The sequence below is a fragment of the Delphinapterus leucas genome, chromosome 2, assembly GCF_059928025.1.
Source record: "Delphinapterus leucas isolate spDelLeu-1000000601 "Yukka" chromosome 2, BTC_Dleu_Yukka2, whole genome shotgun sequence".
Taxonomy (NCBI): Eukaryota; Metazoa; Chordata; class Mammalia; order Artiodactyla; family Monodontidae; genus Delphinapterus; species Delphinapterus leucas.
Window position 1 is genome coordinate 84732140 of NC_143130.1, and position 26323 is coordinate 84758462.

Sequence of the window (26323 nt, forward strand, 5' to 3'; positions counted from 1 at the left end):
TCTAGGGAGACACGGGAGGAGGCTGGGGAGCTGGGAAGGCCTGGAGGAACGAGTGAAGAGAAGAGAGGGAGCGTGGTGTCGCTGCCCTGGCCTGGCTGACGGAGAACGTGCAGACCCCCTTCCAGTCCAGAGTGTGGCTAGGAGAAAACTCCTGTCATCCCATACGCCATGTAAAGTCTCCAAGCCATTTCTGTGGCTGATGCCGGGAGACCCCTCAAATAGGCGGGAGACATGAGAAGATGCCACTCTGGTTGTATCTGAGCATGTGGGGTGGGTGGGTTTGGCCTATTCCTGAGGACGTGGCCCTTCCTCTTGAAGCCTTTGCCTCATTCCGGAGCCTTCCCGGACGTGGATGCACCCTGATCTCCCTCCACAGGGGAAGATTCCCAGGACAGGCGTGGGCGGCAGGCCTCGCTGCTCTCCTGGCCCTGCTGCAGGCAGCCCCCGGAGGGCTTGGCAAGTGACCTGAGTCAGGAGGCTCCTGCCCCACAGGAAGGAGCCACCCTGGGGAGGTCCTATGACCTCATGTCGTTTGTCCAGACGCTGCAGTTAGCTCTCTCTCCGGTTTGAAGCATTGCCTTGTGGGTTGAGGAATGTGGGGCAGAAGGGAGGGACCGAATGGGTGTAACTGAGGTGGAACCAGGTAAACTTGGGCATGTTTACTTACCAGGCTGGGTCTCAGCTGCGGGGCCCTAAATGGCCGACAGCCTTGCCGGCAGAGGCATCAGGCCTGGCGGGGTGTGCGCAGCCTGGGGAATCTGGGGCTGAGGAAGCCATTTGTGTTCACGCCAGAAGAGAAGCAGACTTTTGGTTCCATACGTCCTAATGCATTTAAGGCTGCTTTTAGCTGAAACAGACCAGCCTGTGCACTCTCAAGTAGATGGCTGCCGTTGAGAGTTCAGGATTATTTTCAGAGCCAGACTCATTTAATTAACAAGTAGTTCAAAGAAGGAGTCCCAAGCTCTGGTTACGTGGAGTCCTGGCCTTTGAGATTCTCTGTGTGGTATTTGGTGAGTTATTGACCTCTCTGGGCTTGAGTTTGGGGATCAGGAAAACAAAGGCCTTGGGTTAGCTTAGTGACTTGCATCCCTTCTCAGAGCCTCAGGTTTCCATGGAAGGGCCTGAGAGACCTCAGCTGCAGAACATGGTGGGCTACCACCATTTCATTTGAAGCAAGCTTTGAAAAGAACTTCGACAGCTTGGAGTAGACAATCCTGGGACCCTTTCAGCTATAAAATTCTGTAGTGGCCAATTCTTGATAAATGAGATATTCCCAATTATCATAAAAATATTATCCTATAAAAAAGTATTAATGATTTCAGCTTTATGAGGTTCGCAATAAATACTTTCAAGAGCAGACCTGACATGGAAAATAGTAGTCCATGGCAACAAGTGTGTGTGGAGTTTGGGTGTGTGTGTCTGTGTGCTTGTGAGGCTTCTCTCCACCTATTTGCATGGGCGCGTGTCTCTGAGTGTGTGTCATTGCCCGCCAGGTCATTCTTCCATTTTCTCTCTTTTTCCCTTTCCCTCCCTCTGTCTCTCACAAGTATCACTCATCCCGTGCCACATTTCAGCAAACTTCTGCTCTTAGCTAGCTGTCAAGAATTGAAGCAAACCCAAATAACTTAGGGAGTCATGATTGATATTCAACCAATGATATACATATATTTTTTGTTTGATAAGTGAGGCAGCTTATATTAACTAGTAGTTTAATAAATGTGCTCCTCAACCAACTTTGTCCTAGTCTAGTCCTGACACCCCAAACTTTGTTTTATACTTATTCTTTGTTTCCTTCAACATCTTATTATGAAAATTTAAAGTGTACAAAAAAGTTGAAAAAATTCTACGGTGAGTATCTGTCCCACCACCTAGATTCTAGCATGAATATTTTACCATATTTGTTATATCACATGTCTATCCGTCTTTTTATACTTCAGTCCTCAGCCCATCTTATTTTTTGAAGCGTTTTAGGGTAATCGCATACATCAATACATGTCCTCCTAAATAGTAGTATGCGTATTGTTAAGAGTTCCGTTGTTGTTTAGTTCTTTTTATAAAATTTCCAGACAGTGAAAGGTACAAATCTTAAGTGTGCGTTCTCTGAGGTTTGAAAAAGGGCTTAACACCTATGTAACCCAGACCCCTTCAAGGTATAGAATGTTGCCATCGCCCCACAAGATTCCCTCCCCAGACCGTCCTACCCCCAGAGGCAACTACTGTTCTGATTCTTTTCCCCACGTTGTATTTGTTTTACCTGTTCTAGTACTTCATTGAAAGGACTCATACAGAATTGTACTCGTTTGTTCTTTAACTCAGCCTAATACTTTGGAGATTCATTCATGTTCTTGTTTGTATCAGTAGTTGATTCTTCTTATTGGTAAGTAGTATTCCATTGTATGAGTATACCACAGTTTTATGTTTTTTTTAATTTACTCTCATGTTAGTGGACATAGGGTCTGTTTCTAGTTTTTAGCCGTTATGAAGAAAGTTACTATGAACGTTCACGTACAAGTCTTTTCGTGAACATATATTTTGATAGTTGCCTTTAAAGATGGCATATTCTGATTATAAAAGTAAAATATGCAGATTATAGAAAGTACATAAAACTATAAAGAAGAAAAGTAAAATGTCATAATTATTGCCCAGAATTTTTTTGTAACTGGAAACTCCTGAAGGTGCGGTCTCTCAACCCAAGGGAAGATTTCGTCACAGTGGAAAGGCCCCAGCAGTCCACAAGCCACGTGTTCAGCTGGCTCATATCCACGTCGTCATTTGGTCATGATGTTTGCCCTCTCAGCTGTTAAGAAGCAAATGTTCACAAAGGGCAGTGTCTTGTTTGTGACTATCCCCAGAGTCCAGGATGATGCCTGGTGCCAATTCAGTGCCCGGGAACTGCACTCAGAAGGATGGCAGGCACTTAGGCAAAATGCAGCGTTCTTGGGCTTCCCTGGTGGCGCAGTGGTTAAGAATCCGCCTGCCAGTGCAGGGGACACGGGTTCAAGCCCTGGGCCGGGAAGATCCCACATGCTGTGGAGCAACTATGCCCGTGCGCCACAACAAGAGAAGCCACCTCAATGAGAAGCCTGCACGCTGCAATGAAGAGTAGCCCCTGCTCGCTGCAACTAGAGAAAGCCCACGTGAAGACCCAACGCAGCCTAAATAAATAAAATAAATAAATAAGTGCGGCATTCTCTCCTAAAGGCACAAACATTCCCTGCTACAAGAGTTTACACACTCGACAATTACCTTCAGAAGGTCCATTTGTCCCATTGAGGGACAATGCCAGAGGACCAATATTCCTTCGGCCTGTGAATGTAAGGAGGTGGAAAGGAGATGCCACGGTAGGCACCAGCCTGAACTGGGTGCTCATGTCAGCTCTGCTCTTGGAGGACTTGGAGTCCCTGAGGCCAGTTTTCTCTGGGAAACGAGGGTTAGACGCTGCATGGCTTCTTAGGCTTCATCTAGATCTGGGATCCCGAGCTATTGAGCCTTTGGATTCAGGAGCTTTCCTGGGTGCTACGTCATATCTCCATGTGAGTGCTTCCCAATTCTTGTTCCTTTTGCCCTGGTCATGTCCCAGGACATCAGGGTATCCTGTAGGGGTGCCCGCATTGATAGAAACCACCGATATGTGAGCAGAGAGTTGCAAATATACACATAATGCACTTGCAGCTCCAGGTTAGAGATTGGCTGAGTTAGTAGGAAGACCATGATGATTAAGAGGAGATGCCTTTCTTTCTTGGTAATCCAGCACTGTGCCAGACGCATACATAAGAGATGCCCAGGTGTTTTTTGTTTTAATTTTTTAGGTTTATTTATTTATATTTATTTATTTATTGGCTGCGTTGGGTCTTCGTCGCCGTGCATGGGCTTTCTCTAGTTGCAGCGAGCAGGGGCTACTCTTCGTTGCAGTGCAACAAAGACTCTCCCTGAGTCTGGTTGTGGCACGTGAGCTTAGTTGCTCCTCGGCATGTGGGATCTTCCCAGACCAGAGCTTGAACCCGCGTCCCCTGCATTGGTAGGTGGATTCTTAAACATTCCGTCACCAGGAAAGTCCCAGGAGGTGCCCAGGTGTTGGATGGATGGATGGATGGGATGAATGCATGGGTGAATGAATGAACGAAAGAGTGAATGAACAAACAAACAAATAGATGACCACAGGAGAATATGAAATGTGGGGTCTGGGTGAAAGCAAGAGTAGTCAGTGCATGATGCTGCAGCATGCATGCAGGAGAGAGAAGAATGACTCACGGGGCCCTGTGACAGCTGCAGTATAGAGACATGGCAGTCACTTTGTGTTTACCTCAAGCTGCATTCAGGTGCCACTGGTGACTTCTGGAGAGTGAGCCTGCCCCCTTCCCAGTGTGTGAGTGTGAATATTAGATGTGTGTCTTGGTCGGCTTGAGCTGCCATAACAACATACCACAGACTGGGTGCTTAAACAACAGACGTTTATTTTCTCACAGTTCTGGAGGCTGGGCAGTCCAAGATCAAGGTGTTGGCCGGGTTGGTCTGGTGAGGGCTTCTCCCCTTGGGTGCAGACAGCTGTTTTCTCACTGAACTCCCATGGCCTTTCTTCTGTGCGTGCAGGTGGAGAGAGAGTGTGCATGCAAGCTCCCTGGTATCTCTTCTTATAAGGACACTAATCTTATCGGATCGGGGCCTTATGACCTCATTTAACCTTAATTGCCTCTTAAAGACCTTATCTCCAAATGTATTCACATTGGGGGTTAGGGCTTCAACACATGAATTTTGAGGGGATAATTCAGTACATAGCAATGTAGTTCTGCTTAAGGACTTGCACATCAGCACTGAGCCAGGTGGGACACTGAGCTCGGGACTTCCACATTTCCCACGGTGGGAATCCTTGGCTGCTGACCAGTGTGATAAGACTGTGATAACACTGCTGTAACACTACTTCCACAGCATTTTGCAAAGTGCTGTCAGCTACTCAGTCCAATTTAACCTCCCAGCAAACCTTAAAGTATTGAGTAGGTATTGTTGTGCCCATTTTATAGATGAGAAAAATGAGCACAAGAAGTTAAGTGTCTGGCCCAGAGCCCCATAGTTCATCAGTGGTGAACCACATCCCTCTGCTCCAGCTCTTGTAGACAGTGCTCAGATCTTCCCATTAAGAGACTCACAGATTTCCTTTCCACTCCCAGGCTTTCCTTTTTCAATATGTATTTAAGAGGCTTTGGGAATTCTATTACCTGTGAAATGAAGCAGCTAGGCCTGGTGCATTGCAGATACACTAACGATTACCTCACAAGCAAAAATTAGGTAAGAGTATTCCTAATGAATTTACTGATGTTAGTGGACAGAAAGAAATCTCCCTGAGTCTAATCATCTAACGATTTGTGTTTTGCTTTTAAAGTGCTGAAATTAAGCCTTTCTTATTCTGTTGATCAGTACAACAGGGTTTGGATTCCTGATCCTGAAGAAGTTTGGAAGTCTGCCGAAATAGCAAAGGACTATAGAGTTGGTGCCAAAGTCCTGCGTCTCCTGCTGGAGGATGGAACGGTGAGGGTCCTCGATCATAACTACCATGATGTATAAAGGAGAAACTGTAGGGTGTGTGTGGGAGGGGAGCACCTTCGGCAGAGGGCACATGAGGGGGCACCTAACATGGCCAGCTGGTGCTGTGGATCCACCCGTGTGTTTGTACCCCTCCCCACCTCCCTGCCTCCACCCCCCACTACCCTAATGAAGACATAAAGTGCCCTGCGTCAGCTGGGCCTCTTTCTGGAATGAGATGCAGTGGACAGGCCTGTGCTCTGTGCTGCCTTCCTGGGGATTCAGCAATGTTGGGAGAATGCTGAAAAATGATTACCATTTTGGTTTTATGGGTCTCAGCACAGAGACTGGGTGAAGAAGAGAAACTTGGAGAGGAAGTAGTTTGAGCCCAAGACATAAACTGGTAGAGAAAAACATCAAGATGGGAAGAGGAAGAGACGTAGAAGAAGGGAGATAGAAAACAGGAAGGGAGGGCCTCCCTGGTGGCACAGTGGTTGAGAGTCCGCCTGCCGATGCAGGGGACGCAGGTTTGTGCCCCGGGCCGGGAAGATCCCACATGCCGTGGAGCGGCTGGGCCCGTGAGCCATGGCCGCTGAGCCTGCGCGTCCGGAGACTGTGCCCCGCAACGGGAGAGACCGTAACGGTGAGAGGCCCGGGTACCGCAAAAAAAAAAAAACAGGAAGGGAGAGGGAGGTGTGGGAGAATGGAGAGTCAGTCTAAGGATGGGTAGAAACAGGTAAGAATTGGGACCTCCAGGAGGGAGTGTAACAGGGCAGTTGGAGGAGTGACGGGAGATGGGACAAGGGGACAGGAAGCCCAGCTGGGTAGGACATTATGAGGAAGCTCTGTGGTGCCGGTGTGGCAAGGGAGAGGCAAAGGATGACCAGGAGGTTGGGCAGTTGTCCCCATGGTAGAGCATGCTCGTGAAGAGTTCCTCTCAAAGGCTGGTCATGGCTTTCGATTACCAGTTTCTACGGATTTTATCTCCGCTTTAAGTTTCCATGATGAGTCGTCCTTTCCCCCCATAGCTGTAATGACATCCCACTGGATCCATAGCTAGGCTGACCTTAGGTTTTTAGAATCAAGTATCTGGATGCAGAATTGGACAAAGGATTCATGATCCATCTGGATGTCAGAGTTAGTCCTGGGAATTTCACATGAATATTAAAATGCTGGAATTTCCAAGGCATGGAAATGGTGTCTGCAGAGACAGGACATATTACTGCCAATCAGACTGTCCTGGATTTGGAGTCATCTCCTCAGATCCTGGGAAGGGAGATAAACATAGCAGTTAAGAGCACATCCTCTAGAATCAGACTATCTGAGTTCAAATCCTTCCCAGTCTGTGGCAGACTATCTGGGTTCAGATCCCACTAAGTCTGTGACAGTGAGCCCCTCGGCTTCCTCACATGTCAGATGGAGTTAGTAACAGCATATCACAGGGCGGCTGAAGATCAGATGAGATAATCCCTGGGGGCGTGTGTAAATGCAAAGGGGGAGGCAGAGGAGCTGCTATTTCCATTTAGCCTTTCCCTTCCCATCAGAAACTCCTTGGGGGCATTTATTGAGTATCTCCAGTGCAGTCAAGGTTCTGATTAGGGATCAGGTGGCTTTGGGGAGAAAAATCTCAGGGCAGCAGCTGCAGTGGCAGTTTGCTGCTTTAGTAATATGAGCAGGGCTTCAGGAGGCGACATTCCTGGCCCTGAATGAGCCGCTCAGAGGAGGAGGGGGAGAGGCAGGTAAGATGGCAGGTGGCCAGGCTGCGTTTTTTTTTTTTTTTTTAACATCTTTATTGGAGTATAATTGCTTTACAATGGTGTGTTAGTTTCTGTTGTATAACAAAGTGGATCAGCTATACATATGCATATATCCCCATATCCCCTCCCTCTTGCGTCTCCCTCCCACCCTCCCTATCCCACCCCTCTAGGTGGACACAAATCACCGAGCTGATCTCCCTGTGCTATGAGGCTGCTTCCCACTAGCTATCTATTTTACGTTTGGTAGTGTATATATGTCCATGCCACTCTCTCACTTCGTCCCAGCTTACCCTTCCCCCTCCCCGTGTCCTCAAGTCCATTCTCTCCATCTGCATCTTTATTCCTGTCCTGCCCCTAGGTTCTTAATAAACTTTTTTCTTTTTTAGATTCCATATATACGTGTTAACATATGGTATTTGTTTTTCTCTTTCTGACTTACTTCACTCTGTATGACAGACTCTGGGTCCATCCACCTCACTACAAATAACTCAATCTCGTTTCTTTTTATGGCTGAGTAATATTCCATTGTATATATGTGCCACATCTTCTTTATCCATTCATCTGTTGCTTTTTAACTTAACCCTTTATCTATACCATGAAGGACAAAGCCTGCTTTATGTAAGAAAATATCACCTCTGTTTCCAGCTGTCGAGCTCATGTTCTTCACATTCATATTTTCTCCCCTCCCCCAAAGACTGTCTGTTCTATTTGTCTTTCTCTCTCTCTCCTTCTGTTTCTTTCACACATAAGACACACACACACACACACACACACACACACACACAAAATGGCTGAACTGGAAAAAGGAGGTTGTTGATTTAAAACATAATGGAGGGCTTCCCTGGTGGCGCAGTGGTTGAGAGTCCGCCTGCCAATGCAGGGGACGCGGGTTCGTGCCCCGATCTGGGAAGATCCCACATGCCGCGGAGCGGCTGCGCCCGTGAGCCGTGGCCGCTGAGCCTGTGTGCCTGGAGCCTGTGCTCCTCAGCGGGAGAGGCCACAACAGTGAGAGGCCCGCGTACCGCAAAAAAAAACCCGAAAAACTCAGGGTAAGTATAAATTATGTATGAGTAGCACTTTATCTTATTCTCAAAAGTGTGTAGGTTAAAAATATCCTGCTTGGGGCAGGTCCATAAATATAATTGCATTGATAATGAGCAGGCAGCTGCTGTGAGGATCCATGCCCAGTTGTCCCGGATTGCCCTGAGCTGCTCTCCTTATGGAAAACAGTCCAACCAGCTAACAAACCAAACCCCTGTCAGTGTTGACCAGGCATCATGACGCAGGCTTCAGAGCCAGCCAGACCCCTATGAACTGTGTGACCTTCAACAAGGAGCTTAACTTCTCTGAACCTGTCTCCTTAACTCTTAGTTAGGGAGGTCATGCCCTCCTTAGAAAGCAGTTTTGAGGATCAGATGAAAAACCAGTGCTGAGTCCTTGGCACAGGGCCTGCAGAGTGGGCTCTTGCTAAGGGACAGCTGGGTCACTTTGTGCAGCTGTCCAGGACCAGGAATGGAAAGGAAGGCAGCTTGGGCGGTGGAAGGGAAACAAGCCTGCTGGGTGTCCTTGCCCAAGTCACTTCCCCAAGCTGTGAAGTGAAAGTGAAGGAAGGTAGAACAGGTGGTAATAAGGTCCCTTAATGCTCTGACATCTGCAAGGCCCGCAAGGCATGCTGACCTTGCCTTCATTCTGCTCAGGCAGCTACTTTCAGAATATACATTGGTGAAATCTAGCAGATGACAGGCCATCCTGGGCCAGTTACTCAGCCCAGGGCTGAGAATCATAGAAATAGGCAGCCCTGCAGCCCTTGGGAACACAGGTGGCTGCAGACAGGAGTCACCTGTATAGGGGGCCCTCTCACAGAGAGACCATCATCCCACGCAGGCTCCCTTAGACGCTTCTCACCACCACGAATGTCAACTTCCAACAGAGATTCGGCAACCTTAGAGCTTCAAGGGACCTTAGATCATTGAGTCATTTTAGCAACAGAATCCTGTTTCCAAATGAAAACTTTCATGGCACCAGCAACTAAACCGCATGCAAGTAGAGCCCCTGTGGTAGCATTGGGATGGGATGCCCAGGTCCCTGACCATGTAACTTCCCTGCCACGCCTCATTGAGGCCTCTGTAGCTCTGAGGACCCCTGATCTGGTCCAGCCAGGCTTTTCACAGATGAGAGAAGGGAGGGCCAGAGAAGGTGGGTGACACACCCTAGGGCACACAGCCAATACCTTGATCACCTGGCTCCCAAAAGTCAGCCATGAAGGTTATTTTCTCGCTGCTATACATAAATTTGTTTTTTTAGAGTGTCAGGGGTCACTCCAAAGTGGGGTAGATAGGAAAGAGGACAGTGATTCAGCAGAAACACCAAAAAACTTTTACTTTCAGAACTTTAATTTCATCTTTGTCCACAGGAGCTGGATTATTCCGTTGATCCAGAATCTCTGCCTCCACTTCGGAATCCTGACGTCCTCGTGGGTGAGAATGACCTCACGGCCCTCAGCTATCTCCACGAGCCCGCTGTGCTCCACAATCTCAGAATCCGCTTTGCAGAATCCAAACTCATTTACACCTACAGTGGTAAGGAGAGCAATTCTAGGAGCGCAGGAATGACACTGAAACTTAATGCTCGTTGTCTAGAGCATCCTGATTATGTTTTATATTATGTTTACATTAGAAATGTTGACTCTGTCAAAATGTGTAATCACACCTAAAAATTTGCCCAGATTTCTATCTAAAAGGTACACACATCTGATCTTAGAGTTTGTTATAAAACGAAGTATCTAGGTGGGGAGAGTCTTCAACAAAAACTAAGATTGGACTACCAAGAAAAATATATGTGGTTAAAGCTTGTGTGTGAGTTTCTCATTGGATATGATGAGTTTATTACTTATTTTGGGCAGTGGTATTATCATTATGTTTACACTGAGAATTGTAAGAGCCTCTCAGTTTTAGGGCATTGCCATCTGTCATCTCATCTAACCTTCAGAGTAGCCTAGAAATGTAGGTGACCTCAGCAGGGAACTGAGATTCGGAGCATTAAGTGACCTGCCCAGAGTCACACAGGAGATTTAATAAGTGACAGAGCTGCGGTTTCTCAAAAGAACTTGGAGAAAGAGGTGACACTAAGAATCCCATCACTGCGTCTGACATCTTTCCTCAGGAATCATCCTGGTGGCCATGAATCCTTACAAGCAGCTGCCGATATATGGAGATGCCATCATCCACGCCTACAGCGGGCAGAACATGGGCGATATGGACCCGCACATATTTGCTGTGGCAGAAGAGGCATACAAGCAGATGGCCAGGTAGCCTCCCGCCAGGCAGGGCTTCCTCTTGCTCTCCCGGTGCTCCTGCATTTGCTGGGCCTTCACATTGATGGTCATTAAAAGTGACCATCAATCAGACCGGTGGGGGTGCTTGGTAGAGCAGGCTGACCGTACCAAGTAGCAAATGACTGTTTGCTATATTACTGTCTAAACCAAGTCTCCTGGTTTTGCCCCTTCTAGGTAGTCAAGTCAGTCCTACCGATCTGGGAATAGCCGATGCTTTTCTTACAGTGTGTTTGGTTGGAAGAAAATTGATTTATTCTTCACTGTGAGATGCTTAAGCATTTTTACCCATCCATGGCAGCAGACTAATGATAGATGAGCACAGGTTTTAGCTGTAGGAGATTGCCACTTGTTTTTTGTATGGCCTGTGAAGTTATTGTTTTGCTAGCAAACAAGGAGGCTTTTATGAAAAGCCTCCTGTGGACCAGGCACTGTGCACACACTCTCACACATCATCTTGAGTGCCCTCACAAGAGTGTGTAATGAGGATGCCTGAGCAGTAGTCAGACAACTGAGATGTGAAGCCATCCACCCAAGGTCACCCAGCAAGAGAAAGGCAGAGCTGGGATTTGTGCTCAGATTTCTAGACTCCACGTGTAATTTCTTTTCCCCGTAACTATCCTATTTTGGCTTCAACATCCTGATCTGTAAAAGGATCTTTGTAGATCCTTACGGTTTGCAAAAGAACTTTCACAGACAGTGGTCTCCTTTGAGTCCTAGAACACCTCTGTGAAGTCTGTTGAACCGCCATCATGCCCTTCTTTCACAGATGAAACCTGAGACACAGGACCTGGGTCTGCCTCATTTACTTCATAACCCTGGGCACAGCCCTGATCTCCCTCAGCTTCAGGATCCTCATCTGTGAGCTAGATGCTCAGAGAGCACCCATTCCAAGCTCTACTGCTTATAACCAGGAAAAAATAATGGTGGCTTATACAAGGTAGAAATGCATGATTCTCCCCTGCAGAGAAGTCTGATGGGCAGTCCAGGGCTAGCACACCACCTCTACCAAGTCATCAAGGATCAGTGCCTTCCAGCTTCTCAATCCTTGGAGCGGGATCCTTGGCTTCAGGGCCAAGCAAGTACTCAGCCTTCTTTCTCTCTTTTCTAGGCTACAGAGTGTCCCAGGGGAAGGGTGTGCCCCTCCTGGTTAAGGAGCCCTCCCAGAAGCCCCCACAGAGCACTTCTGCTCATAGTTCATTGGTCAGGTCCTACTCACATGACCATGCCTAGCCACAGGGGAGGCTGGGATATGTAGTCTTTCATATACGCAGCAACATGTCCACTAAGAATTGGGGCCTAGTCCCTAAGAAGCAGGGGAGGATGAATGTTGGGTAGAGAATTACTGATTAAAAGCCAGTAACCTGGGACACCCGAACCCCACGTCCTCAGTCTCAGCAGGTGCCCTCCATGCCTCGATGCACCTGTCAGCCCACAGCAGATTGTGTGACTCCCTCTCTTTTGTATACACATCAGAGGCTGGGAGCCCAGCCAGGCTCAGAGGACACCAGCTGGACCCGAACCTGCCGTCCCTTCTCTGGTGCTGTGACGAATGATGTAAAAGTCTCCCCCCTTTCCTAAGCCCTGCGGGTAGTGTGGAGGCTCATGAGCAGAGGGCAGTGAAGCCCGATGGTACCAGAAAATGAAAGATCCTGGAGGTTCCAAAAAAATTTGCCAATTACCTTGGCTTCTGCCACAGCAAGGTTCTTTCCGGTGCTAAAACACCCGTGGTTCTGGGATTTACCCTGGCCCCTGCAGGTCTCCAGGGCATCTGCAAGATTAGAGTCGGTGTGGCTCAGAGCCTGACAGGCCAGGACTGCTCCTGGGTGTCAGTAGCATGAGCTCGTTAGAGCTGCAGGACTGAGCCAGGTTCAAGCTTGAAGAGCCAGTTTCCTCTGGAGGTCTAACTGTAATAGCAGAACCGAACCTAAGGCAGGCTCTTACTGGACTTGCTGATGCTAGACTAGGAGTCCGGAGAGCCCAGCTTTAGTAACCCCAGTCCCACTCCATGCAGCTGAGGGGCGCTGGGAGTGTCGTTCACCTCCTGAGCATCTTGGCTTCCTCACTGAGGCCAGGAGCTCTCTCTCTAAGGTCCGCTCCAGTGTTCACAGGGAGGTTGTGTGTCCTGTGCCTCGCTGAGTCACTGTTCTGCTCATCTGTAAAATGGACACACTGTATGTGGCGTAGGATTTTTGTGAGGCTTAAATGAGAATCCCTGTAAAGTTTTCACCAAGCACCTGGCACGTAAGTGGTGCTAGGACAGCACTATAATAAGGTTCTGCCATCATGATCTAATGACACAAAAAGTTTAATGCATTTTTTAAGATCTCTAAGTTGTGTAACAGAGCATGTTGGCTTGTGGAGCACACGTGTTCCCAAGCACATTTCGAGTAATTACTCTTCCAAGTGATGTCTTTAAAATGGTTTTATATTTAAGTGGGGATATACAGAAAGGAGTTGACATAGGCTTGAGACTGCTATCTTTAGAAACCTGCTTGCAGGTTTGACCTGTGGCAAACCTCTGGGAACTTGGATTTCAGGAAGGTCCTGAATCAGCATTTCCTAATTGCTAAGAGTGGCTCACTGCACCTAAACTGTTTGTGTGAACAATGTGGTCCCTGCTGAATATCTGTTTTCCTCCTGGGCATCTGGAATTTTGGTGTGTGATAGCAGAGGATGCCTATGCGACCGGCTCCCAGTGAAAACCCTGGACCCTGAGTCTCTATTGAGCTTCCCTGGTAGACAGTGTTTCCCGTGTGTTGTCGTAATTCATTGCTGGAGGAAGTAAGTGCATCCTGTGTGACTCCACTGGGAGAGGACTCTTGGAAGTTTACCCCTGGCCTCCTCTGGACTTGGTCCTGTATGCCTTTTCCCTTTGCTGATTTGCTTTGTATCCTTCTGGTGTAATAAATCTTAGCCATGAGTGCGAATGTGTGCTGAGTCCTGGGAGTCCTGCTAGTGGATCACTGATCTGGGATTGCTCTTGGGGACTCTCAGCACAGGGGACACAACACGAAACAAAGCTGTGTGTTCAGCAGGATCACAGAGAAAAACACTAGAAGGAAATTCACTGGTATGTTAAAAAGAGTTACTTTCAAGTGACAAAGTCCCTTCTTCGGGCTTATCTGCATTTTTCTTGATGAGTATATATTGCCTAAAAGGAAGAAATGAATATTTTTAAGAATCCTTTTATTTATTTGCTTTAGAAATAATAAAAATCAGTCAATAATTGTAAGCGGGGAGTCAGGTGCTGGAAAGACAGTATCTGCTCGCTATGCCATGAGGTACTTCGCCACCGTCAGCAAGTCCAGCACTAATGCTCGCGTGGAAGACAAGGTTCTGGCGTCGAACCCCATAACTGAGGTGTGTACCCGGTGGGGGTGGGGAGTGGGGTCAGAGGCAGAGGCGTGTATGGAGAAGTGGGCTGGTTCGTGTATACAGGCATACCTCGCTTTGCAGACATTGCTTTTTTTCTTTTCTTTTTTAACTAGTTAAAGGTTTATGGCAATACTGCATCGAACAAGTCTATCAGCGCATTTTTCCAACAGCATTTGCTCACTTTTGTCACGTTTTGGTAACTCTCGCAGTATTTCAAACCCTCCACCAGCAAAAAGATTCTGACTTGCCGAAGGGTCAGATGGTGGTTAGCATTTTTTAGCAATAAAATATTTAAAATTAAGGCGTGTACATTGTTTTTTTAGACATAATGCTGTTTCACTCTTAATAGACTATAGTATAGTGTAAACATAACTTTTGTATGCCCTGGGAAACCAGAGAATTTGTGTGACTTGCTTTATTGTGACATTTGCTCTATTGTGGTGGTCTGGAACTAAACCCACCATATCTTCAAGGTATGCCTGTATGTTGTCCTTGCTAACTTGAGTTCCCTTCCTTTAAAATCCAAAGAAGTGAGGGCAGGGAAGGAGCAAGGAAGTCTGTTCTCCGGTGGGATTTGAAGGAGATTGGGGCATAGATTGCTGCTTCCAGGGCCTCTCTCCTCTACCTGCTGGGCTAGAAATTCCACCATCAGGATTTCAGGAGTCCCCTGTTTACGTTTATATCCCAGGGGAAATTTCCTCAACCACAGAGACAACTGGTACACCAAGACCAGTGGTGTTCTCCAGCCAAACCAGCACCAACTTTCATGAGCTGATTGTTAAACATTCAGGAATTCTTTTGCAAGTTATTGTTAAACCGTTGGTAGTTTGACATCAGTCATGATGGAAGTATTTACACCTTACAAATTGGCAAATGTCACATATCCAGGCTGTTCCTCCTTCCCTCCCCGAGAGTGATTCATTAGCACGCCACTGACTGGCTCAGATATGTGGGCAAGGCCAACCACGATGGCACCCAGTGGTAAGGAGACAACCCTCAAGGAAAAAGGGGCATCTGACAGCTTACGAGAGGGCCCAGAGGCCAACTCTGGCTGCCTTGCCAATTGGGAAGAGGATTGATTTGGATTTATTTGGAAGCATAGCAAATAATTAAGAACGTTAGATTCCTAGACCCTTTCTCCCTGTTTTCTTGAATCAAAATCCTCCATGAATATTTATCAGACCACCTATTTTGTTTAAGCCACTGTGCCGAAATAATACAGGAAGTAATGAAAATAAGGTCCAATCCCCAAGTTTTAAGACTCCTCTAACATAACATATTTTAAATTCGAATAGAAAGGTAAATCATGATCCAAGATGGCAGTAAAAAGGTTGTCAAGAAGCACTACCCTGTTAAATGCCCAGTGGATGATATCGTGTGGTTATTTGTTTAGGGTTGGTCTCACCCGCTATTGTAAGCTCCATGAAGGCAGGACCATGTCTACTTTGGTTTACCTTCGCCTGACAGTAAATAAATACATGTTGTCCAAAAGCATGATGGCCTGGACAGGAATGCGACGTGTGTGCATAGGAAGGGTACTTCCAGATGGAAGGTGCCCAGGAAGGGAGAGCAGGGTGGGCAAGAGGAGAGACAGAATTCAGTGGCAGAAGTAAAAAAGAAACAATCATGCTCAGTGTGGGAGGGATGGAGGAAGGCAGTTTTTTGGTTGAGTAGAAAGTTCGAGTAGGGAAGTGGTAAGGGATAAGGACAGAAATAAAGGTTGGATGAAGGATGTAGACTTTGAATTGAGCATCTCTAATATTTTAGGCATAGATGAGTTGAGGCACTGTATATTATCTCATTTAATTCTCCCAACTCTGTAAGATGCATACTTCCCCATATTACAGCTAGGGAAATTGAGACTTGGAAAGATGGAATAACTTTTCTAGCATCACACAGATAGTAAAAAAAGGAACCTGGGGCCTTGAAACATCAGAACCCGTGTGTTTTGTCATCCCGCTCAGTGTCTACCAGTAAGATTGAGGAGAGCCTTGAGGTGAGACTGAGGAGACCTAAGGATGTGTCTTATTCCTTGCGAGCCCCTGCCTCCCGGCTGCCCTCTATAATCAGACTTTTCCCCAGCATACAGGACTGGAATTTACTGTAACTGCTCCAATAATATTGATGCAAAGGTTTTTTTAATGTTGTTACTATGTTTTGTAGGCTGTTGGAAATGCCAAGACCACCCGCAATGACAACAGCAGTCGGTTTGGGAAATACACAGAAATCAGTTTTGATGAGAGAAATCAAATTATAGGAGCCAACATGAGAACTTACCTGCTGGAGAAATCCAGAGTTGTCTTTCAAGTAAGGATAAAAATATTAAATTTCCTTTTCCCCAGCTTTTGTAGTATGGTTCACATTCATATATTCATTAGACAACCTACATTGTTCTGTGACTTGAAGAATACAGTTTTCCTATATTTCATTTGCAGTTTGGGTTATTTTTTTTTCTATTTCTTAAAAATGAAAATTGATGAATAGGTGCAGTATTAGTGGAATTATATGGTTGAGGGAAAAGTTTATGACTTTCAGTTTTAGGCACGTAAATCCTTAGCATTTAAAAATCAAGTTTATCTTTCTAGAACACAAAGACTACTTGAAATAGACAAAGCTGTTAGACTGGCTTTTGTATCAGGAAGGGAATGGGATCAGATCTAGAGAGGCGGAGTTTAAGAAAAAGGCTTCTGTCCATAAAATGGAGAAAATTCTCATCATTTTGGCCCAGAAGGAGAGTAACAGTAAACCTTGTATTGCAGGGAGTTTCTTTAAAATTTCACCTGGTACTAACTACATTATTTCCATTTTGTAGAATGTTTCGTTTAATAACATTTTCTCTGTGGTGGTTATTTGGAAGGTGATCTTGGGCCACCAGTTCTCCCTCTGTGAGCCAGTGGAGGCAAGAAGTTGGGTCACAGCAAAAACACACGTAGATGTCCGTGTCCATGAGAGCAGAACTGTCAATCCAGATTAGCCATCTAAGACCCTCTTGTTGAAAACCTCACATTTTCATTTGTAAAGGGCTTGTGTAATTTCAGGGCTTTTCTTTATTTTACAGTCAGAAAATGAGCGAAATTACCACATTTTCTATCAGCTTTGTGCATCTGCACAGCAGTCGGAATTTAAACATCTTAAATTGGGTACGTAATGCCTGGTGTGTGGAAGAGTCTCTTTTTTATGTAGGAATTTAAATTCTAGGTTAATTTCATCTTATAATATCGTCACTTAAAAAAAAAAGTATTCTGTCCAAAAACATAAGATCCTTGGGTTCCAGGGGTGGAAATGATGCATTTAACTAAGGAGATAGATTAGTTGGGGCAAAGGCAGTCCAGGAATAGGGGACCCCTTCAACTCCAGGGTTCTTTTCAAAGCTCCAGAGTGATTGTCATCCATCCAGCTAGAGCTACCTGAAGAAGGCCTTCTGACCACTGGGACTTACTGATCTAAGTCCCCAAACTTTTCTTTTAATCTGAACTTCTTGGATGGTCATTTTTCTAACAGCTATGACATATTTCCATGTCTTCTGAGACAGAGTACCTCTATCATAATTTGAATTTCCTTGATGACTCAAAATCATTATTAATCGTAACCATAATTAATGAGCTATTTGTCGGTTCGTGCAAATGGCCCGACTCCGGTGGTATCTCGGCTCTCCTGTCTTGGTCGTTTGTGCCATGTTGGTAGACAGAATTGTCTAGTGTCTCGGAGTTGAATGCACACTCCCTAATCCTGGAGAACTTACTTGTACTTGTAGAATCTAAGTTTCTTCAGATTTCGTAGAGTGATAATATCCATGCCTTGTCTGCCAAATAGAATGTGAAGAGCGAACATGGAAGAGCTTTCTGAAGGCTCCCCTACTATTCAAATATTAGATGCATATATGGTTATTATCTTGACCATAGTGAGGTTTTTATAACGGTATATGTTTATCAAAACTTATCAAGTTTTCTACAGTTAATCATACGTTCAGTAAACCTCAGTAATTCTGTATAAAATTATTAGGTATGAGAACAAAAACCATGCGCTCTGGAGTCAGGCCGGTGTTTTAATTCTTGCCCTGCGGTCAGCTGTGGGTCCATGAGCAGGCCACTTCACTTTTCTGAGCCTCAGCTGCTGAGTCAGCAACGTAGAATTCTAAGGAATAAGTGGAAAGACATTTGTAAAGTGCTTAAGATAGCACATTAAGTGTGAACTTTTCTTCTCGCTTCTGATGTACATGTATGTTCAAATTTCTGTGTCACAGATATCACAGCCTTACTTTTGATTTCAGGGAGTGCAGAAGAATTTAATTATACGAGAATGGGTGGCAGTACCATCATTGAGGGCGTGAATGACAGAGCCAACATGATAGAGACTCAGAAGACCTTCACACTACTGGGTAAGTGAAAGCATCCTATCCCAGGAGTGGCCATTTTCTCCAAAAAGGCTGGGATGCCCAGCATGCATGTGTTCTAAAGACACCTAATAAATTCTGATTTTAAGATGAGCCAATCAAAAAACATATTTGGAGACCAAGCGGTCAGAAAGGTGCTTTTCCCTTAAAAGATATAGAAATCAACTCTGTGCTCTATGATGACCTAGATGGGTGGGATTGAAGAGGGGGTGAGAGGGAGGGGATATATGTATACATATAGCTGATTCACATCGTTGTATAGCAGAAACTAACACAACATTGTAAAGCAGCTATACTCCAATAAAAATGAATGAATGAATGAATAAATAAATAATTTTAATAACCCTATGGCAGGGACTTGCCTGGTGGTCCAGTGGTAAAGAATCCACCTTGCAATGCAGGGGACACGGGGTCGATCCCTAGTCAGGGAACTAAAATCCCACATTCCACCAGGCAACTAAGCCTTTGTGCCACAACTACTGAGCTCATGTGCCTCAACTAGAGAGCCTGAGTGCTGCAAACTACAGAGCCCACATGCTCTGAAGCTGCGCTGCACAACTACAGAGCCCATGCGCTCTGGAACCCGTGTGCACAACTACAGAGCCCACACACCCTGGAGCCTGCGTGCCACAACTAGAGAAGAGAAAACCTGCATGCCACAACTAGAGAGAAGCCCTCATGCCGCTATGAAGAGCCCGCTCGCCACAACAAAAGATCCCCGATGCCTCAACGAAGATCCTGTGTGCTGCAACTAAGACCCGAGACAAGCAAAAAAATAAATAAAATCCTTAAAAAAAAAGAAACCTTATGGAAGGGGCACCAAATTATAGCAGTAGTCAAAGTATTCTTCACCTCCATGGGCTCACAGTAAAAAAAAGTTTTACTGGGCTTCCTTGGTGGTGCAGTGGTTGAGAGTCCGCCTGCCGATGCAGGGGACACGGGTTCGTGCCCCGGTCTGGGAAGATCCCACATGCCGCGGAGCAGCTAGGCCCGTGAGCCATGGCCGCTGAGCCTGCGCGTCTGGAGCCTGTGCTCCACAACAGGAGAGGCCACAACGGTGAGAGGCCCGCGTACCGCAAAAAAAAAAAAAAAAAAAAAAGTTTTACTTAAGAATATTCTTGGGAGGGTGGGATGAATTGGGAGATTGGGATTGACACATATACACTAATATGTATAATAGATAACTAATGAGAACCTGCTGTATAGCACAGGGAGCTCCACTTCAGTGTACAGTAGAAACTAACACAACATTGTAAAACAACCATACCCCAATTTAAAAAAAAAAAGGAAAAAAGAATATCCTTGAAGAAGCAATAAAAATAATTAATTTTATTAAAAAATAAATAAATGATCTTAACTAAGAGTATAACTCTTTGAGAAACAGTGACTTATTGCCAGTGGTTCTGAATACTAGAATGTCAGATCACCTGAGAAGATTTTTTTTTTTAATTCTAATATCTAGATATCACCCCAGACCTACTAAATCTGAATGAGAATATTTGAGAACAATGATATGCCTAAAAGAGAAGAAATAATCATGTAGAAGCTTCTCATTCTAATATGTGAACTGTGTGAAAACCTCGAGATAGACCTTTCAAATAAAAAGTGTCTAACTTTGGGCTTCTTCCTTTCCATCAGGAATTTATGAACTAGCATTCAATTTCTACCCTAATCAGTCGTTCTAACAAAGCTTCTAATTTTAAAAAGATCAGATCTTTTTTTTGCTACAAAATTTAATTTTGCAAAGTTCACTTAAACTGAACAAAAGAAAATCTTTGTAGAGAAATATGCAGCTCTTAATGTTGCTCCACATGCATGCATTGGACATGGCTATGAGTCCTCTAAGAACAAGAACTTTATCTTTCTTAAAATGACAATTTATTATTATCTCATGTGATTCCGGGCTTACTGGGCTCACCTGGGCACTTCTTACTTGGGGATTCTCGTATGATGGTGGCAAGGGCTGGATCAACTGAGGGCTTCTTCTGTCACATGGGCTGGGATGGCTTGAACTACTGAGGGCTGGGTGGGCATTTCTCTTCCTCCATGTGGCCTTCCTCACAGCATGCCGGTCACATGTGGCTAGCTTCTCCCAGAGCTAGTTCCAACAGGCTCACGTGGACTCTGCAGGTTTTTTTTATGAACCAGCCTCGGAAGCAGTGCAGCATCACTGCTGCTGTGTGCTAATAATCAAAAGCAAGGCATAGGGCCAGCTCAGACCTTTGACCCACGGGGAGAAAACTACACAGGGCATGAACAATGGGAGGGTAATGCATTGGGGGTCGTCTTTGGAGAGTAGCCAGCACAGTAGCTGTTGGGGATGTTGTGAGGATTAAGAGATGACGTCTCTTGGTTTATGAACTGTGGCGTGCTCTATCAGAATGAGAGATCAGTACACATTTAATGAAAGCATGACCTCAAAGTATGAATCACTAAAAAATGTCCTAGGCCAGAGGTTGGCAGATTGCAGCCTGTTTTTGTAAATAAAGTTTTATTGGAACACAGCCACGCTCATTTAAGTATGATCTATGGCCGTTTTCATGCTATGGTGGCAGAGTTGAGTACTTGTGCCATAGACTCTATAGCCTGCAAAGCCTAATAAGGAAACGTTTGCTGACCCTTGTCCTAGGTGATAGAGTGAGCATAGTTGATGGGTTCCTTATAGTTTTCTTGCAATTTGTGAAAAGATTCGTGGGTGGAGTCATGAAGCTAAGCTTCAACCCCAGTGCGTTTAAACATGGATGTCCCCTGAGGACCCCTGGCCAGGCAAAGAAGTTTGAGCAGGCTTCGGAGGTCTGTTTGCTGCTGTGGAGTAGATTCACGCATGGAACTCACTATAACTTTGAGATTGCCATCATCCTGTGACCCCCACAGCCAATAATCGCATGCTGTGTGTTGATTTCATGGTCTCTAAACCTGCGTTGTCCAACACAGTTAACTACTAGCCACAAGTGACTGTTTACATTAATTAAAATGAAATAAATTTTAAAATTGATTTCTCAGTTGCACTAGACATGTTTCAAATGCTCATAACCATATGTAGCTAATAGCTGCCATATTGTTCAGCACAGATAAAGAACATTTCATCCCCAAGGAAAGTTCTATCCAATAGCATGTCTCCAGCAATGTGAATATCTCGTGTATACTGCTTGTCCCATTGGCTGTGTCCTCTTGTTTGTGTCTCAGTGTTATCATCTTAGACAGAGACCCCCTCAAGGGCAGACTGCCCAACACGAATCATACATAGGCTTATAACACATTCGGGCAGATACCTTTTTTAAATGTAATTGCTAAACACGTACTTGTTGGTTGATTTGTCCATTGCTGTGGTTTGCTCTGGAGACAGTTTGGAGAAACAGACAAGGTTAGCAGTGAGGTCATCTAGTTCAGTACACAAATCCACTTCACAACACGCCCAGTAAGCAGACTTCTGGGATCTGCTCAGACTTCTTTGCCTGGTGCAGGGTCGTAGGGAACCATCACTTTTATACACCCTGGGGTGAGCTAAGGCAGCTTCATGACTCCGCAGGTCTTTTCACACACTGCAGTGGTCACTGGCGGTACACTGCTTAGCCATGATACACCCGGTGTGATTGTAACTTTGGCAGGTTCCCTAACCCTTCTGTGCCTTAGTTTCCCCCTCTGTAAAATGGGAACAGTACTAGTACTTTATATAGTTGTTGTAAGCATTAGATGAGGTGATATGTAGGAAGTACTAAGGATAATGCCTGCTGCAGAGCTTCATTTGCTTTCCCTTCTGGCTCTGCTTCTGAGGTACTAAAATGGTTCTGAGACCCAATTCCAGTGTGTGCTGGGGGGGAGGGGGAGGGGAGGGGGGTCCCCACGCCAAGTGATTCTCCGGACACCAGCTGGGTGTCCTACAGTTCGCCTCAATTCTGACACTGTCTACCTGGAGAAAGCCTCAGATCCCACAGGTTGAGGGCTCAGTTCCACAGGACTGCCCCCAGCCCACCCCGCTTCAGATCAGGTTGTCACCTGTGATTGTAACCGAATGGCTGTAAATCACAGGTTCCCACAACCACCTCCTTGGATTCAATTAATTTGCTAGAGCAGCTCACAGAACTCAGAGAAACATTTTACTTACTAGATCATCAATTTATTATAAAAGGATAGAACTCAGGAACAGTCATTTGGAACAGATACACAGGGGCAAGTATGTGGGAAGGAGCACAGAGCTTCCATGCTGTCTGAGTGTGTCACTCTCCACAATCCCCAACGCATTCACCTGGGGGCTTGCAAACCTCGTGCTTTTGGGTTTTTATGGAGACTTCATTACATAGGCACCGTTGATTAAATCATTGGCCGTTGGCACTTAGTTCAACTTCTAGCCCCTCTCTGCTCCCTGGAGTTTGAGGGGTGAGACTGAAAGTTCCAACTCTCAATCACAGGGTTGTTTCCCCTGGCAACCGGCCCCCATCCTCACATGACCTAGGGGCATTCCAAAATTGCCTTATTAACAAAAGACATCTTAATCTCTCTCAGAAGTTAGGAAGTTCCCCCGGTTTTAGAAGTTCTGTGTGTTAAGAAACTGGATGAAGCCCAAGTATATACTACTTAGTTTAAATCACAATATCACAGGTACTTTAGCTAGCCACAAGTTACCCACTGAGGAAGCAGAATGGGGGTGCATTTTGATCAAGAGCTCATTTCCTTTGTTCTTCTGCTGACTCATTTAATTCATCCTTTGATCTTTGCCTAGCCATTAAGATCTCTGACAGAAAGAATACTCTGGAAACAGACCTATCCTGGACCTCAGGCTCAAGAAAATTGACCACTATGTTTCTCGTTGAAATCTACCTCAGGCCAGTGGCGCTTTTGCAGTGATTTTATCTTACTAAAAGTAATTACTTAAGTGAGGTCTTAAGTTCTTTCTTTGACATCATTGCTTTGCAGTTGTTATTTCACTTTTGTCAGTTTTGGAAAGCATGGAGTAAGTAAGCAATGGATCATACAGAGACTGGGAGTGCCAGAGCAGATTCCCAAACTTTGTATATTTAGTTGCTTTTCTTCATCACTTACCTGTCATTTATCATGGTGATGCTCAGGGGTTTATTTCTGTTAGAATCGTCTGTCCTTCAAATGTAGGCATTAGCGCGAAATGGAACAGCTGCAAATGCCTGGACTCAGATTGAACTGGAGTCTTCGATGTAATTTTGGTTTGAAATTTTTTTAAAAAATTTTTATTGGAGTATAGTTGTTTTACAATGTTGTGTTAGTTTCTACTATACAGCAAAGTGAATCAGCTATACGTATATATATATCCCCTCTTTTTTTGGATTTTCTTCCCATTTAGGTCACCACACAGCACTGAGTAGAGTTCCCTGAGCTATACAGTAGGTTCTCATTAGTTATGTATTTTATACGTAGTATCAATAGTGTATATGTGTCAATCCCAATCTCCCAATTCATCTCCCCCCCCCCCGCCCTTTCCTCCTTGGTATCTATACATTTGCTCTCTATGTCTGTGTCTCTATTTCCATTTTGTAGATAAGGTTGTCTATACCAATTTGTTCACATTCCACACGTATGTGTTAATATACGATATTTGTTTTTCTCTTTCTGACTTACATCACTCTGTATGACAGTCTCTAGGTCCATCCCCGTCTCTACAAATGACCCAATTTCATTCCTTTGTATGGCTGAGTAATATTACATTGTATATATGTGCCACATCTTCTTTATCCATTTCTCTGTTGATGGACATTTAGGTTGCTTCTGTGTCCTGGCTATTGTAAATAGTGCTGCAATGAACATTGGGGTGCATGTGTCTTTTTGAGTTAATGGTTCTCTCTGAGTATATGCCCAGTAGTGGGATTGCTGGGTCATATGGTAGTTCTAGTTTTAGGTTTTTAAGGAACCTCCATACTGTTCTCCATAGTGGCTGTATCAATTTACATTCCCACCAACAGTGCAAGAGGGTTCCCTTTTCTCCACACCCTCTCCAGCATTTATTGTTCATAGATTTTTTGGTGATGGCCACTCTGAGTGGTGTGAGGTGATACCTCATTGTAGTTCTGATTTGCATTTCTCTAATAATTAGTGATGTTGAACGTCTTTTCATGTGCTTGTTGGCCATCTCTATGTCTTCGTTGGAGAAATGTCTATTTAGGTCTTCCACCCATATTTTGATTGGGTTTTTTTTTTTTTTTTTATATTGAGCTGCATAAGCTGCTTGTATATTTTGGAGCTTAATTCTTTGCCAGTTGCTTTGTTTGCAAATCTTTTCTCCCATTCTGAGGGTTGTCTTTTCGTCTTGTTTATGGTTTCCTTTGCTGTGCAAAAGCTTTTAAGTTTCATTAGGTCCCATAGGTTTGAAATCTTTTATGACTTTGATTTTGTGTGATCTTAGTAGAGAGAAGTCTCTCCAGGTTTGGAAATTATTTAAGAACGTGACCTACCTGCTATTGAGATAGTCCAGATGTCCTCAAGTCAGAAGCAGCAGGTGGCTGCAGTGGCTCTTACGGGGCATTTAGGACCTGCTGCTTTTTTGCTGGAGGAGTCGAGGGTCTCCTGTTAACTGGAAAAAATGCACAACCTAAAAGTTGAGAATTATGTTTTATTTGGAGGACAAAACTGAGGACTTAAGCCTGGCACACAGCCTCTCAGCTAGCTCTGAGGGACTGCTCCCAAGAGGTAAGGGAGGAGCCAGGATATGTAGGAGTTTTAAGTCAGAACATCAAAAGATTACGGTTAATTAAAGAAAACCAGACATCTCAAATTAAGGAATTTAGCACTTTTCTATTTATGGGAAGATTCAAGAGTCTGGGTTCATTGAAATCATTCCTTTGATACGCACCTTAGCTATCTAGGACCTGTATCCTGCTTTTCTCCATCCGGAATCCCCTCAGGGTGCACCATTGTGGGCAGCGATAGTGGCTGATGGTCTGATGGCCACAGCATCCATTGTTTGATGATATGGCAGGCAACATTTTTCATTCACAAGTGATATTCCACATACATTGGTCGGGGTCCCATCGAGGAAACATGGGGCACATTCAAATAGGATAAAAGGAGGAGGGTTTATTTATGAAGGGAGCAACTACAAACTGTGTGGGGCTAAGGGGGCTCTGAGGAGCCGTAGAGACCTGGAAACAGCAGCCCTTTCTGTTCAGGCACAGAGCCTGAAGGGAAGGGTGGGGAAAGTCAGCGCTGACTCTGACTCAGAACAGTAACATTCTGTCAGTTGGCAACACAGCCAGCCTGAGGCAACTTTGCAGGGAAAGAGATGGAGAGATGTACCCAGCACCTGTCTCCTCCTGCTCTCTGATCTCCTGCCAGGGTCCCCACTGGTCAAACCCCACCAGAACCCATTGCCTTGGTCCAAACAGGCCAGTCCCCTGGGGCAGAGAGCAGGGTGCAGAGCTGGAGGGGCAAATGAAATCCTTCCAGCACCCACCATAAAAAGCATCCAGAGAGCTTATGAGCAAAAAAGAAAAAAAAAAATTAACAAGAAAGCACAGCACACAGAATGAATGAGAGCTGGTTCTCCCAGGAACCCGACATGAAGTCGTTACTCAGATACTAATTTCTGTGTTGAACTTCCTAGCAGCCACAGCAAAAGGGAAACCTGGTGGGTTGTACAGCTCACATTGTGTGTCTGCACACGTCAAACTAGAAAGACAGTGAACTGGATTTTCCCTGGGGTCTACTCATTGTTCCCTGTCCCAGCTCTTGGCACTGATGGTTCTAGAGTGTCATGAGAGAATTCAGGTGTTTATCTTACTAGTAACTGAGCAAGAGAAGAAATGCAGTATTCCTAATTTGGGAAAAATTTTGTTTTCAGGTTTCAAGGAAGATTTTCAGATGGATGTTTTTAAGATCCTGGCAGCCATCCTACATCTGGGCAATGTGCAGATCATAGCAGTGGGCAACGAGAGATCGGCGGTCAGCGTAAGATATGTGTTTGCTTCACCCTTTCTGTGTTGG

At 45.2% G+C, this 26323-nt stretch overlaps 1 protein-coding gene across 1 annotated transcript in view; it reads left to right on the forward strand.

Annotated features, from left to right (window-relative positions):
* The first annotated feature begins 618 nt into the window (after positions 1-618).
* MYO5C (myosin VC) overlaps positions 619-26323 on the forward strand; it is a 109640-nt gene continuing 83935 nt past the window's right edge. The window contains exons 1-9 of the mRNA XM_089906238.1: positions 619-643; positions 5378-5523; positions 9688-9853; positions 10437-10581; positions 13812-13968; positions 16147-16290; positions 17042-17123; positions 18254-18361; positions 26181-26287. Coding sequence (XP_089762364.1) covers positions 619-643; positions 5378-5523; positions 9688-9853; positions 10437-10581; positions 13812-13968; positions 16147-16290; positions 17042-17123; positions 18254-18361; positions 26181-26287 — 1080 coding nt within the window. The remainder of the gene's footprint in view (positions 644-5377; positions 5524-9687; positions 9854-10436; positions 10582-13811; positions 13969-16146; positions 16291-17041; positions 17124-18253; positions 18362-26180; positions 26288-26323) is intronic.